The following is a 14,270-nucleotide window of genomic DNA, read 5'->3' as shown; positions in this document are numbered from 1 at the left end:
CGTCCATATAGTGTATTTTCACCTGTACTGTGCCTTTATTTGTTGGAGCGTTTGGTTTTCCGTGGTTTCTAAATCACTCAATTAGGGTCTTAACCTGAAAATGAAGCATCTACTGTGGAGAACAGAGGTATTGGTCTAAGATTACTGCAAATTTGTCATTTTAGACATGCAGTCGTACCACTTTCAATAGTAGATTACCATTATCATTCACATTTACATGGGACTTCATCTACTGTTAGTGCTGACACTGGAACATGAACCTACATGTGTCTAATCACACCTTCTGTCACTGTATCTGAGAAGTTACACGTTTTTCCCATGTCAAACTGACTTTTCTGGGGTACTCCAGTGTTCTCTCATTTCCTATAAGGTGGATTGGCTGTTCTCAGTTGCTCCTATGTTTGAGTGAATGAGTTAGTTAGTAAATGTGTGTCTAATGCCTGGCGATTGATTTGCACCTTATTCAGGTGTTTTTGCCCGGAGCCCAATACTTTCATGTGGCAGTGGACTCACCATGATAGATAGATAGATAGATAGATAGATAGATAGAGTGAAAATCAGTGAATGAATTTAGTACTAAAACATCCAGCTGTGTTATTTACCAGTTGGGTGTCTACATACAGACATGATTGGCTATGTCTGAGGGCAGGAATTGAGACCCCATGATGGATTGGCATCATGTCCGGGGTGTGTTACTGCATTGCACACAGTAATTCTTGGAAAGCCAGACTCGTATTTTCAGACACAGTTTCTATTCATACACAATTTCTATGTCCTACTCTATTTCTTTTTTACGTTCATTTTTTGTTTGCTTTGTATTACCCTTTGCACGTTATGGTTTTTTTTGTTTTTTTTAAACCTTACATTGGTATTAAAAGCACAAACCTCTGTTTGCATCACAGCAAGACAAACCCCATCTCCTGGCGATGCTGGACGTGGAAGAGGATTGAAACCGGGTGCTGGAGGTGAAAAACCTCCAGGAGACGCACCGTTTGGTTTCCAGCTTAAGGCTGTGCCTCTGAAGTTTATCAAGGAAGTCCAGGACATCGTGTTGGATGAGGCTGAATCTATCGGTTCCTCCGCTGTATTTGAGTGTCAGGTCTCTCCTTCTACTGCTATAACTACATGGATGATAGATGGAAGTAACCTAAGAGAGAGTCCTAAGCACAAGTTTACTTCTGATGGAAAGGACCGTAAACTGGCCATCATTGATGTCCAGCTATCAGACACCGGAGAGTACACATGTGTTGCCAAGCTTGGAAATAAAGAGAAGACGTCAACTGCAAAACTGATTGTTAAAGGTGATACATGCCAGTTCTGCAAAGAAATACAGATACATGATGCATTTAGCAGCCATTTGTAGATATTAAAAAATGATTTGTTTTGTATTTCATTTTGTTCAGAGCTACCTGTGAAATTCACCAAGAATCTGGAGGATGAAATGTCTGTGCTGAAGGGACAACCCATGTACTTGACATGTGAGTTGAGTAAAGACAGAGACGTGGTTTGGAAGAAGGATGGAAAGCCACTCACGGCAATTGAAGGCAAGGTTGCCATCAATGTTATTGGCCTGCAACATTCCGTGACAATCCAGGACTCCAACGATGATGATGCTGGAGTTTATACATGTGACTGTGAAAACCTCCAGACCAAGTCAACCGTCAAAATCATCGGTACGTATCTAATGTGATGTCACATTAGATTAGAGCAGGGGTGTTGACCTCATTTTCACCGAGGGCTACATTAGCATTATGCTCGCCCTTGAAGGGCCATTTTTAACATATGCTGCAATTGCAGTCTGTCTTTTAATTCTTGGACAATTTGTTTTGTTTTTCTAGGAGGCTAAGTTTAGCATAGTTAGCTCTGTGTTTGGTGTCAAAATGCCAAATTTCTATTGTATATCTATATCTATATTGTACGTCTTTATACACGGCCTCATAACACAAAAGACATATCGGATTTTCCAATTTTATTATACCAATTTTCTCTTCTTGGACATTTCGGGATTATTTGTAGATATTTCTTAACATCACTTGTTGGAAAACCGCCTCAGTTAAACACTCATGTTGAAACACTGCCATCTAGTGGCAGTATGCGAGATGAAGTCACTTTGCGGGTCACAGAATCGACATGCATTGTGGAAGGTGTAGTTTCTGTACACTTTTACAATGTATTTTAATACATTACATTAATTAAATTTCCAGTACTCTTCAGGTGTTATTGTTTCTAATCACCACTAGGTGGGAGCAGCGTCTCGTTGCATCGAAAAAAAGCTTAGGATTCACACTGATTTTCCATTCTATAGTTATTCTAAATATAGTTAAATTATATCTTACATGAAACCGGTCCATGGTGCAAAAAAGGTTGGGGACCGCTGGATTAGAGTATTTAGTTTTTGGTGGTTCAGCAATTGGCGATATCCTGCTGATGCAGTTTTGTATTCACTACATACCTATTTTTTTAATGATCAGAAATTATCAGAGACTGGTTGACGAAACCACTGAGAGACCAACACGTCAAACCAAAGGCTACTGCTACCTTCAAGTGTGAGCTCTTTAAAGACACTCCCAATTGGAAGTGGTTCAAGGGAGACGAAGAGCTTCCAACCGAACCCACAGATAAGTTCGAGATCAAGAAGGATGGAAAAGACGTCAGTCTGACCATTAAGAATGCCCAGCCGGATGACGTCGGCGAGTACGCCATTGAAGTGGAGGGTCGTCGATATACCGCAAAACTGACACTGGGAGGTGAGGAACATGACTACATTTCTTATCCAGTATTAAATTGGGGTTTGTAGATCAGTAACAATAATCTGCTGTTTGATCATTTAGAACGTGAGGCTGAGATCCTGAAACCACTTGCCAGTGTGGAAGTGGTTGAAAAGGAGGAGGCCAACTTTGATACTGAAATCTCTGAGGATGATGTGCCCGGAGAATGGAAACTTAGAGGACAGGTTCTAATAAGATCACCGGTAAGTTCTAGATCAGTCTTTGATGCTTGCACAGGACCGTATTCAGGTTTTTTATGTTAATGTGTGTTTTTTCTTCGTTTCTAAGACATGTGATATCAGAGCAGAGGGAAAGAAGCGATTCCTGACTTTGAAAAACGTTCAGCTCGACCAGGCTGGAGAAGTAACATACCAAGCTCTAAACGCCATCACAAGTGCAATGCTTACAGTCAAAGGTATGCTACAAAAAAGAAAAAAGAGAAAGAAAAAAGATGGTTATGTGTGTTTTACGTGTGTGTATATGTGTCCAAATTGCAGTCTGTACCTTTTTGTTTTAAATGTGTTTAATTTTTTTATGATAACCTTCATTCAAATCCCTAGAAATCGAAATGGATTTCGTAGTACCACTGAAGGACATTACCGTACCTGAAAAGAAACAAGCAAAGTTTGAGTGCATCATCACTAAGGATGTACCTAAAGTGATGTGGTATAGAGGATCTGATATTGTTATATCAGACCAGAAATATGATATCATTGATGATGGAAAGAAGCACATGTTGGTTATAAACCAGTGTGAGTTTGAGGATGAGGGGGAATATTCTATTGAGGTCTTGAATAAAACATCAACAGCTAAACTGACGGTGGAGGGTAAGTCCTGGTTCCAGCTGTCGTACATATGTTTCTTGTGTGTTTGAGTAGCCGGGGCATCCGGTCCAGACCACAGTGAAATGTACACAGTGATTGAACTTAACTGATTGTGTGTTAAAGGTATTAGACTGAAGTTTATCTCACCAATGTCGGATCAAACTGTGAAGGAAAGCGAAACTGCTCGGTTTGAGCTTGAGCTCTCTCATGAGAATGTCCCAGTGACTTGGTACAAAAATGAAACAAAACTGCATCCGAGCAGAACCGTGCTTACCCATGTTGATGGAAAGAGACATATATTAGAAATCAAAGAAGTCACTCTAGATGATACCTGCCAAATAAAGGCAGAGGCTAAAGGATTATCGACTACAGCAAACCTGACTGTACTAGGTAATCTTTTATGGGTTGTTATTTTGCACCTTTTATCTTGTACTCTCATGCACTGCTACTGCTGTCTAATCTCAATCCTGGAGTCCTGGAAACCACCTAGTTGGGCCTTTTTCCTGGATTTGAGCACATCCGCTCTGGTGAAATTGTTTTTTTCTTTATTATTTTTGACTTTGAATGTGAAGATGCGAGATGATAAAAAAGCTTAGTCTTTGTGTTCACTCATATTTCTGTTTTCAGAGGGAGACGCCTACTTCACGGTTAAACTTCAGGACTACACGGCAGTTGAGAAAGACGAGGTGACTCTCGACTGTGAGCTGAGCAAAGACGTTCCTGTGAAGTGGTTCCATAATGAGACAGAAATTAAGGCCTCCAAGCTGGTTTCCATGAAGGCTGATGGTAAAAGAAGAGTCCTCCAGATCAAGAAAGTAGGGGACAAAGACAAGGGCCAGTATGTCTGTGATTGTGGAACAGACAAAACAATGGCAACTGTGAATATTGAAGGTATGTGCTGCAGCTTATACGAAGGCTCAGGGTGGACATGTTCTTATCTCTTCACCATATTTAGGGCAAAAAAAAAACACAGTTTACAAAATATTTCATATTATTATTAGTTTGTATCATTATGGTTCAAGCCCCACCACTGCCTGGTTGCTACTGATTGGGCCCTTGAGCTAGCGATAATCTGCTATTTTTTGCATTGTATTTGCTCAGAATTGTTAGTCTTAGGATAGGATAAAAGTGTCGGCTAAATTTCATAAACATGCTGATGTGTATTGTGCACTAAAGTGCCCACTGTTCTTGCATAAGCTCCGGATCCAAAAGAACCCTGAACAGATAAGCCAGTTATTAGTGCATGCAGTCACAGTTGCTTCTCAGCCTCTGTTCTTATTTGTAAATTGGTACGCTGATCTAAATGAGTAAATCTTCATGTCTTACTATGGTGTTTCAGCCCGTGACATCAAGGTGGTTAAACCTATGTACGGTGTGGAGCTGTTTGATGGTGAAACCGCACGTTTTGAGGTGGAACTCTCAGAGGACGACGTCCACGGCCAGTGGAAACTGAAGGGAGAGGTTTTTTCTCAGTCACCGGTAAAATACTAACGATTAAAATAAGAATCGAAAGATAAAACATGTATCGTTTGGATTCTGAGGCGTGTACACACGCTGATCATGTTACATTTTGCTTTATCATTAGGATGTTGAAATAATTGAGGATGGAGCTAAGCACACTTTGACTTTGTACAACTGCAAAGTTCCCCAGACAGGCGAGGTTTCATTCCAGGGTGCCAATGCCAAGTGTTCTGCAAATCTGAAAGTAAAAGGTATGTCGTTTTTGTGCTGCCATTCAGTGTGATATAATAATTATCTGTTGTAAGAAAGCCAGTTCAACCAATCTGATTGATTTGATAGTGACCAAATGGGGGCTTAAGCTCTCCCAAGGGGAATGTGAAATTTAAATGTGAAGCTTATTGTTGTAGAATTAACTAAACAAGTAGCTGACACAGAATCAGTCCTAGCTAATAAAACATTAGGTAGTTTCCTCTTTCAGCATTGTGTCAACCTTTTTTAGGGAACACATGCTCAGGGATTCATTTATTACAGTCTTTTCACTGGGTAAAATTACCACTTTTAAGTAAGTAAGTAAGTAAGTAAGTAAAGTTTATTTATATAGCGCTTTTCTAGGACCAAGCCACAAAGTGCTTTACAATGCGGTCAAGTATAATACAATAAAAACACAAAAATTAATAATCATAAAAGCTACACAGTGACATAAAAACATTAATACAATAGCACAAATAAAAATTTTTTAAATGCACTTTAACTACACATACATACATATATATACACACATATACATAACTAAGGAACTAGTGTGCTTAACGTGTGTGTGTGTGTGTGGTAAATGGGAGGAGGGATAATCAGATTCTGTAGGGAGGTCAGAATTTGGCATGACACTGGAATCCCTTTTGTTGCTAATGTGTAATATTAATTCTGATATGAATTTTTTAGTTCTAGACATTAACTGACAGCAATAATCGAGCGTTTCGGTTTATAGTCATAACCATTCCTGATCTGTTTGCTAACCTGTTTCCGTGACAGAACTTCCAATTACTTTCCTGACACCTCTGAGTGATGTGCAAGTGTATGAGAAGGATGAAGCGAGGTTTGAGTGTGAGATATCACGCGAAGCAAAGAGCTTCAGATGGCTGAAGGGATCTCAGGAGCTGACGGCCGATGATAAATTCGACATTTTGGTGGAGGGAAAACAACACACTCTCATTGTCAAATCTGCAGCCTATGAAGACGAGGCTAAGTACATGTTCGAGGCAGAGGACAAGAGAACTTCTGGCAAACTCATTATTCAAGGTCAGTGGTCTTATTCAGAACCAGGATTTTCAAAGTTCACAATCTAAGTAAATGCCCTACTTAATTTCATGGACCTTGTTTTTCCAAAAAACAGATTTGATGTATTTTTAAAGAAAGGTGCCACACTTCACGGCAGTGATTAAATAAAACTCATAAATTAAATTATAGAATAAAGAGAAGTTACAATAAAGAGTGCAAGCCTACCTCAATGGTTGAATGTAAACCTAGTACATTCAGTGACGGTGCACGGAACGCTACATGAATGAAAATCACTAAACACAAACCTCACATTTTGAATTTCACAGCAAATTGCATATTACACTGGAAAATTGCATTTCACGGTGCGTGACGTGATTCTCACGGCTGTGAATTAGGTATGGCCTTAGTTATGACAGTTTTTTAACAGTGAGCTACTTTAAGCTTTAGAAAAACAAGCAAGTTTGAGCAAGAAATATATCATCTCTCCACCATCCTTTATAACTGAGTAATTTGGTGTGCATTAATGCTGTATAAACCAGCCCCAGTCGCCTCTATATATTGCTAAAAATAAGCTTGAAAAATGCTTAACTCTGATTTTTCTCATGCAGGTATTCGTCTTGAGTTCATCAAGCCTATCAAGGATGTCACGGTGAAGGAGCGCGAGACAGCAGAATTCAGTATCGAGCTTTCTCACGAGAACGTTCAGGTCACCTGGTACAAAAACGACGTGCGCCTGCACCCAAGCAAAGTGGTCCACATGTCAGAACAGGGCAAGATCCACACGCTGTCTATCAAGGAGGTGTCCATCGACGATACTTCTCTAATCAAAGTAGAGGCTCTTGGAAAAAGCTGTGAGGCCATGCTTACTGTGCTTGGTAAGTGCTTGGAAGTTGTGGGACTTGTTTTTTTTAGCAGTGTTGATGATACAGAGCTCCTCATTAATGCATCTTTTACTTGACAGAGGGCGAGGCTTACTTTACCACCAAGCTACAGGACTACACAGCGGTGGAGAAGGACGAAGTGGTGCTGATGTGCGAACTTAGCAAACCTTCAGCTGAGGTGAAATGGTATAAAGATGGCAAGGAGATTACCCCCTCCAAAAATATTCTCATCAAGGCTGATGGGAAGAAGCGCATTCTGACTGTGAAGAGAGCTGATAAAGGAAATATTGGAGAATATACTTGTGACTGCAGTACCGACAAAACCACAGCTAAGCTCAATATTGAAGGTGTGTTTAATTTTACCTTGTATTAATTATGTTTGGGCTGCTGTGTTGTACAGCTTGGAGGCAGTGGCACTGACAAAAAGACCAGAGAGGGAGCTGGAGGTGGCAGAGATAAAGATGATAGAGATTCTCGTTGGCAGGATTGACAGGTTGGAGCATGGACAGGATTAGGAAGGAGTTTTTAGAGAGGCAGTGCAGGGATTACATTTTGGAGACAAAGTTAGGGAGGCCAGATTGAGATGATTTGGGCATGTGCAGAAGAGGGATGAGAGTTCTGTCGGGGGAAGGGTGCTGAGGATGGAGCCACTGTGGATTCGGTTAAGAAGAACATGAAGGTTGAGTTGAAAGAGGAGGATGTTGAGAGTTCATTCGCTCCAAATGGAAGTGATTTTAGGTTACTTTTATTCTATAGATGGTTGTAGTCTGTTTTCTTTACTATAAAACCCTGTCTTTCTTTCCCACTGCAGAACGTGACATCAAAGTAGTCCGTCCACTCTACAGCGTGGAGGTTACAGAAACAGAGACGGCTCGCTTTGAAACAGAGATCTCCGAGGAGGACGTCCATGGAAACTGGAAACTGAAAGAAGAAGCTCTGCACCAGTCTCCGGTAAATCTTTCATATAAAGTACCTACATTTTGATCATCTTATTTATAATCACAATCGATGTTCTGTGTCTGTATTTCGGCCAGTGAGCTTCAGAATGGACACCATAGGATTCTTAATATTTTGGCTTTATCCTGGGCAGGGTTGTGGCAGGTCGTCTGGTTCCTCTAGGAAACACAGGGCAGGGATACCAGTCCATCTCAGGGCTTTAGCCATTTATACCTCCCTTAGACATAGCCGATAATGTCTGTGTAGATAGCACTGCTGGCACAACGCAAGTGACAAAATGTATTTTACCATAGAGGAACAGTTTGTTTGTCACATCTATATTACATAAGACATTTTATTACATTTATTTTCATAATTTACCACCAGTTTATCCTGGTCAGGGTCACAGTGGGTCCGGTTTCATCCCTATTCTTCAGACATAGCCAATCATGTCTGTCTGTAGCTGTCTGACTGGCCAATAACACTGCTGAGGATTTAAAGTGGGCTGGCATAATTTACAGCTGCGCCACCTGAGTGCCCTTACATTTTTTTACTTTACTTTTTTGTTGCTCCAGTATATTTCATACATGTGGTTGCCCTGGCTCACAGCACCTAATACAGAGCACTTAACTAGCCTCACTCAGAACATCACTCAGACTTCTTGTGGTTTTGTCATATGACAGTCGGATTATAAAAATGTACAGACAGATTTTGACCAAGTGAAATGATTTGAAAGTAGACACATTATGTCTCAGACTAAACAACTGAACATTAAGAACGTTGTTATTTTGTCATTCATACTGTACAATTGACCTTATTAGGATTATATTTGTTCTTGGAGGCAATCAGAGACAGTTGCTTGTAAGCAAATGAAATGGTAGGTACACAGCTTTGTGCTTGTTTTGATGCATTTTGTCCTGTAATTGTCAGGACTGCGAGATTAAAGAAGAAGGAACCAAGCACATGCTGATTCTCTACAACGTACGCATGGACATGGCCGGTGGTGTAGACTTCAGTGCTGCCAATGCTAAATCCAGCGCTCAGCTCCGTGTTAAAGGTGAGAATGATGCAGAGAAGACGTGCGCCCTTCTGATAAGACAGAGAAGATTATCTGTACAGGAGACTGTATCAACGCACGTACAACATAACAGGGCAGCTTAGTGTCACATTACAATTAGTCAAAGAAATGCTGTAAATACAAGGAGAGAATTTAAACGGGTTACTATGGCTGCGAATATGCACTTTGTATAAGGTTGTAAATTGGGATTAAAGTAAGATAAGGTGATTTGATGGTAATTACAATCTAGCAGTGAAATGCTGTCTAGAGAAATGTATATCTTATTTACATAAACAGGGCTGCTGACGTTTAATCGACTGTAAAACTACATGCAAAGAATGAGAAAGTATGTGTGAAAAGGGAGCTTTCATTCATACAGGACGCCGCAAATCTGTTGTTTTCTTTTTTTAATCCTACACTGAAAAAATAATGTCCACCATATTACCAATAAGAACTTTAATTAAAGTTTGGAACAGTGAGCATGATATATGAATGTGTAAGTTGTGTAAGTTGTGTAACACATACCCTGGCATTCGTCTTTTCCTGGAACATTCCAGTGGATTGATTGACAGTAACAGACTTGCCAGCACCCCTGGTTGGAGTGGGCAGGTGGCCAATCAGACACCCTGGCTATTTTAAAAGCTACGCACCATATCTAGATCAGGGTCGTCAGTGATTGGCAGAGGTTCAACAGGTCCACCCCCGACACCCTTTTGCATAAAGGTTTAAGGACACCCAATATGCTAATGAGGCGGCAGCCCCACTGACAAGGCCCTCTTCAGCCTAATCTACACTAGTTCTGGAGTCTTTGGGGCTCTGGAGCAGTGGCCTGTTGTCAGTGGGAAAGCGAAATGTGGATTTGCTTTTAAAGGATTACAAGTGTCTCTTGGGACCTGGAGCTGACTAACAATGTCTTCTCCTCAATCCAAAGCACGAGTCATAGGCCTCCTGCAGCCTCTCAAGGATGTTACGGTGACGGCCGGAGAGACAGCAACCTTTGATTGTGAGCTGTCATACGAGGGCATATCTGTGGAGTGGTTCCTCGGGGGTACAAAACTGGAACCAAGCGACAGAGTAAGTGGGATCTAGATGTGTTTTGTGCATGAATGTATTATGCCTAAATGTTTTCTGGTAGGCCATTGGGAAGCTCAGTTTTCAAACATGATAACATGCTTGTTGATACAGCTTTAACATTGCTTTGATACAATGTCTTGTGTTGTAAAAAGTGCTATAGAAATACATCTGACTTGACTAGACAACAAAACTACACTTTATGTCCTAAAACAGCCAATTAGACTTTAAAGGAAAAACAGTCAGAATGCTACAAAACTACAGTTATATTAATTATTTACATTTTGTAATGAAGTTTGTGAGGCTACCTGCATGCTTTCTGCATATAAGGATCTGTGGGGATCAGGCTACAGCTGACCATTTGATCTGTGCTTTGAGATAACGCTTGGGGCCTTTCTGCCCTGCAAGCGTTCCTCTGGTTATTTTTAACTGCTTTGAGAAACTGTTAAGTGGCAGGTGGTAAGAAGTCATAATTCAAGGGAAAAGTGATTTTGCAATCATACAAGCATATGTCATTTTCTCCTTTTTTATTGTTGAATACCTAAAGCTGATCCAAACAACGTGTTTGATTCATCATGTATTGTAATTGTAATAAAGCATTTTGTTTGGTCAGTAATAATGCAATGTTATTGACACTATCTAGTTTCCTGTTTAAATTCAGGCATAACACTTGTGAGTGTGAGTGATGTAAAAACGTAAATGTAAAAAAAGCAATTGAAATGCATATAATGTAATATCATGCTTATTTGGCACAGCACTATGAAAAGTTTGGAATTTCTCTTGGAATTTGTGAGAAAATTGAGTGACTATCCAGATTTAAAATCTACTTCTAGATGTTTCTTTAACTTTTTATACTGCTTCTTTAAATAAAATAATCTTACAGTATGGGCAGATCATTTAGCTTAATTTAAGAAATAAAATCTGCTAATACAGAAAATTAATTTACTTCTAATTATTACCTGTAATGATTATAATCAAGTATAAATTGATAAAATGTGTATTCTTAAAATAAAAAAAATCCACAAAAAATTTACAATGAAGACATTTTCTAGTCGATTTTTTCGTGTTTTGGCTGGTTGAGTGAAGTGGAGTTGAAACTGTTTCATCATGACCTAGTCATGACATTTAATTGTGAAGCAGTTACTGAAACAGGAATAAATATAGGAGTGTTTAATTGGCATACAGCTGTCTTACACAAGCTGCTTGTATATTACTGTATAAAAGCTTCCCTGGAGCTACAGCAGGGAAAGCAGAGGTGTGAAACTGAGACCAGTTCCTGTTTCTCAGCTGCTGATATCCATTGCAGGGGTGCAGTAAATAGCCCTCTCAGGGCCAGTGACAGGGCACTGGGGGGTTGCTTGACTTATCAATTTGTTTGATTTACACAGGTGGTGACTCGAGCTGAAGGTAGAGTCCACACGCTGACCCTTAGAGATGTGAAACTGACAGAAGCAGGAGAGGTGAAACTCACTGCTAAAGATTTCCAAACCCAGGCCAAACTCATCATAAAAGGTAGGTTTCATTTAACACTTGTGAAAGGTAAACATTCACCAAATGTTCTCCCTCAGCCTACAGCAGGGCCAGATGTGCTCGGTGTCAACTTAGTATCAACAGCTTGATAAACAGACATTTATTCTAAACAACTCAGTATAATAATAATACAAAAAAAACATTACATGTAATTAGTTTGAGACTAGCTTAATATTAGAAAAGTATTATACAAACAGAATCAAGTTTTATTTAATAGTGTTAACCTGTTGTAAAAATAGTTTAATATTAATAATAAAAATACTACTAATAGTAATAATTACTACTAATTGTACTACTTTTAATAATAATAATAATAACATATAATAATAATTACAACAATAGTATTAAATACTAACATTACTAATATTATTCAATAGTGACACCACTAATAATAAAGTTAACAGCAACAGCAAAACAACAATAATAGTAATAATAATAAAAATAATAATAATAAATAAGTTTTGGTCTAACATATAAAAACCTAATGATGAAAATGCAAAACACTGATTAATGGGATTATATTTTTAAACAGTATATAATAATATGTTTTTTGCTAATTGATTTCTGATATTCTTACAGACGTATTTAATTTGTAGGGTTTTTTTACGTTCATATTCAAATGTGTGTACGCTACTCTTATTTTATTAAGGAAACACAATGCACTATTGCATAAAAAACAAGAATAATCTAGCAATTAATGTTACAAAGATATTTACTGAAAAACCCTTGGAATGACGTTTGTGCATTAATCACCTTCCAAATAATCTGCTCCACCAGAACCTCCAGTCGAGTTCACCAAGCCGCTTGAGGACCAGACTGTAGAGGAAGAAGCCACCGCTGAATTAGAGTGTGAAGTGTCCAAAGAAAGTGCAGAGGTCAGTTGGTTCAGAGATGGACAGGAAATCCGTAAAACTAAGAAGTACGAGATGGTGGCTGAGGGCCGCAAGAGAAAGCTCATCATCCACGACTGCACACTTGATGATTCAAAGACATACACCTGTGACGCCAAAGACTTTAAGACTTCTGCTTTCCTCAATGTTGAACGTAAGTGAAATATGACGTGGATTCAACATTGTAATGTAAAGATATAAATGATCTTGAAGTGTGTTGAGGGTATTGATATTTATTTGCAGCTCCACATGTTGAGTTTACTAAACCACTCCATGATGTTGAGGTCATGGAGAAAGAAACAGCCAAGTTTGAGTGTGAAGTTTCCAGAGAAAATGCTAAGGTATTTCTTTTATGAGAAGAAGGTATTCTCATTTTGTATTATTGTTTTATAAACTGTGCAATTTTGGACAAATGTATAATTGGACTAGGCATGTATGATTGGGCTGTTATTGGCCGGCCGGGCACCTACATAGACATGAATGGCTAATAAAAAATGTTTGGTTTGCATATAACTGTTTTAAGGTGCTCAGCTGGCACAGCAGTAAATCGTGCTAGCACACTACTGCTGGGATCCATTGTTTAAATCCACAGCAGTGCTATTGGTCATTTAGGCAGCTACATACAAACATGATTGCCTATGACTGTGGGAAGAAGGAAAGGAAGAGGCCCCACAATTAATTGGTATCCCATTTGGGGTGTGTTGCTCCTAGTGTATTACAGCACCACAATTTTAGAGGATAAGGCAGTAGTAAAAAAACATGAAAATAAAGTGACTAATAGCTAATGAAATAATCTCTTTTGATAGGTCCGCTGGTTCAAGGACGGAAATGAAATCAGAAAAGGCAAGAAATATGACATAATTTCCAAAGGAGTGCAGCGCATTCTTATCATTAGCAAGTCAGTGTTTGATGATGAGGCTGAATATGAATGTGACGCGAAGACCTCCAAGACCTCTGGGATGCTGACCGTCATTGGTAAGTTATTTTTTCCTTATGCTGTGGGCATTTTAGCCCATTAATAGTCTGATCAGGGGAGTGAGAGAGTTAGGAGAATTCTTTGACTGGTCATATAAACTGCATAGTGTGATATCTGAAAGTGCAGTAAGAAATGTTACTATTAAAAATATCTATCATCTGGGTCCTCACACTGATCAGATTATTCTGTTCATGTTAACACACACCATGTGCAATAATGCTAGTAAATACCAGACCGCAATCACAACTACATGATTTCTGTGTTTACAGAGGAGGAGGCAAGATTCACAAAGAACCTGTCCAACGTTGAAGGCACAGAGACTGACAGTGTTAAGCTGATCTGTGAGGTCTCCAAGTCCAGTGCAGATGTTACATGGTATAAGGGTGACCAGGAACTGCCTGAGGGAGGCAGATATGAACATATCACAGACGGCAGAAAGAGAATCTTGTTCATCCAGGATCTTCGCATGGATGATGCAGGAGAGTATCACTGCAAACTGCCCAAATCTCAAACCACAGGAAACCTGAGAATTAACGGTAAGCAACATGGACCTGAGCTGCAGTCACACCAGAAACGTATCTTTTGCATTGCATTCTAATTG

At 39.4% G+C, this 14,270-nt stretch overlaps 1 protein-coding gene across 17 annotated transcripts in view; it reads left to right on the top strand.

Annotated features, from left to right (window-relative positions):
- The window catches only part of ttn.2 (titin, tandem duplicate 2), a 191,712-nt gene that overhangs the window by 92,911 nt on the left and 84,531 nt on the right, over nt 1-14,270 (top strand). For 16 of the 17 annotated variants that reach the window (XM_063006067.1, XM_063006078.1, XM_063006077.1 and 13 more), the window contains 19 exons: nt 903-1,301; nt 1,404-1,673; nt 2,472-2,747; nt 2,832-2,971; nt 3,057-3,183; nt 4,220-4,483; nt 4,932-5,071; nt 5,178-5,304; nt 6,083-6,349; nt 6,937-7,203; nt 7,290-7,556; nt 8,021-8,160; nt 9,076-9,202; nt 10,134-10,276; nt 11,662-11,785; nt 12,581-12,847; nt 12,937-13,034; nt 13,500-13,668; nt 13,939-14,205. In XM_063006067.1, the coding sequence (XP_062862137.1) occupies nt 903-1,301; nt 1,404-1,673; nt 2,472-2,747; nt 2,832-2,971; nt 3,057-3,183; nt 4,220-4,483; nt 4,932-5,071; nt 5,178-5,304; nt 6,083-6,349; nt 6,937-7,203; nt 7,290-7,556; nt 8,021-8,160; nt 9,076-9,202; nt 10,134-10,276; nt 11,662-11,785; nt 12,581-12,847; nt 12,937-13,034; nt 13,500-13,668; nt 13,939-14,205 (3,879 nt within the window). Of the gene's footprint in view, nt 1-902; nt 1,302-1,403; nt 1,674-2,471; nt 2,748-2,831; nt 2,972-3,056; nt 3,184-3,328; nt 3,596-3,715; nt 3,983-4,219; nt 4,484-4,931; nt 5,072-5,177; nt 5,305-6,082; nt 6,350-6,936; nt 7,204-7,289; nt 7,557-8,020; nt 8,161-9,075; nt 9,203-10,133; nt 10,277-11,661; nt 11,786-12,580; nt 12,848-12,936; nt 13,035-13,499; nt 13,669-13,938; nt 14,206-14,270 lie in introns of all 17 variants that reach the window. The other variant, XM_063006079.1, reaches the window with a different exon arrangement.

The sequence above is a fragment of the Trichomycterus rosablanca genome, chromosome 12 (assembly GCF_030014385.1).
Source record: "Trichomycterus rosablanca isolate fTriRos1 chromosome 12, fTriRos1.hap1, whole genome shotgun sequence".
Lineage (NCBI taxonomy): Eukaryota > Metazoa > Chordata > Actinopteri > Siluriformes > Trichomycteridae > Trichomycterus > Trichomycterus rosablanca.
Note: the sequence above shows the minus strand (reverse complement) of the source record. Positions and strands in the feature narration are given on the sequence as shown.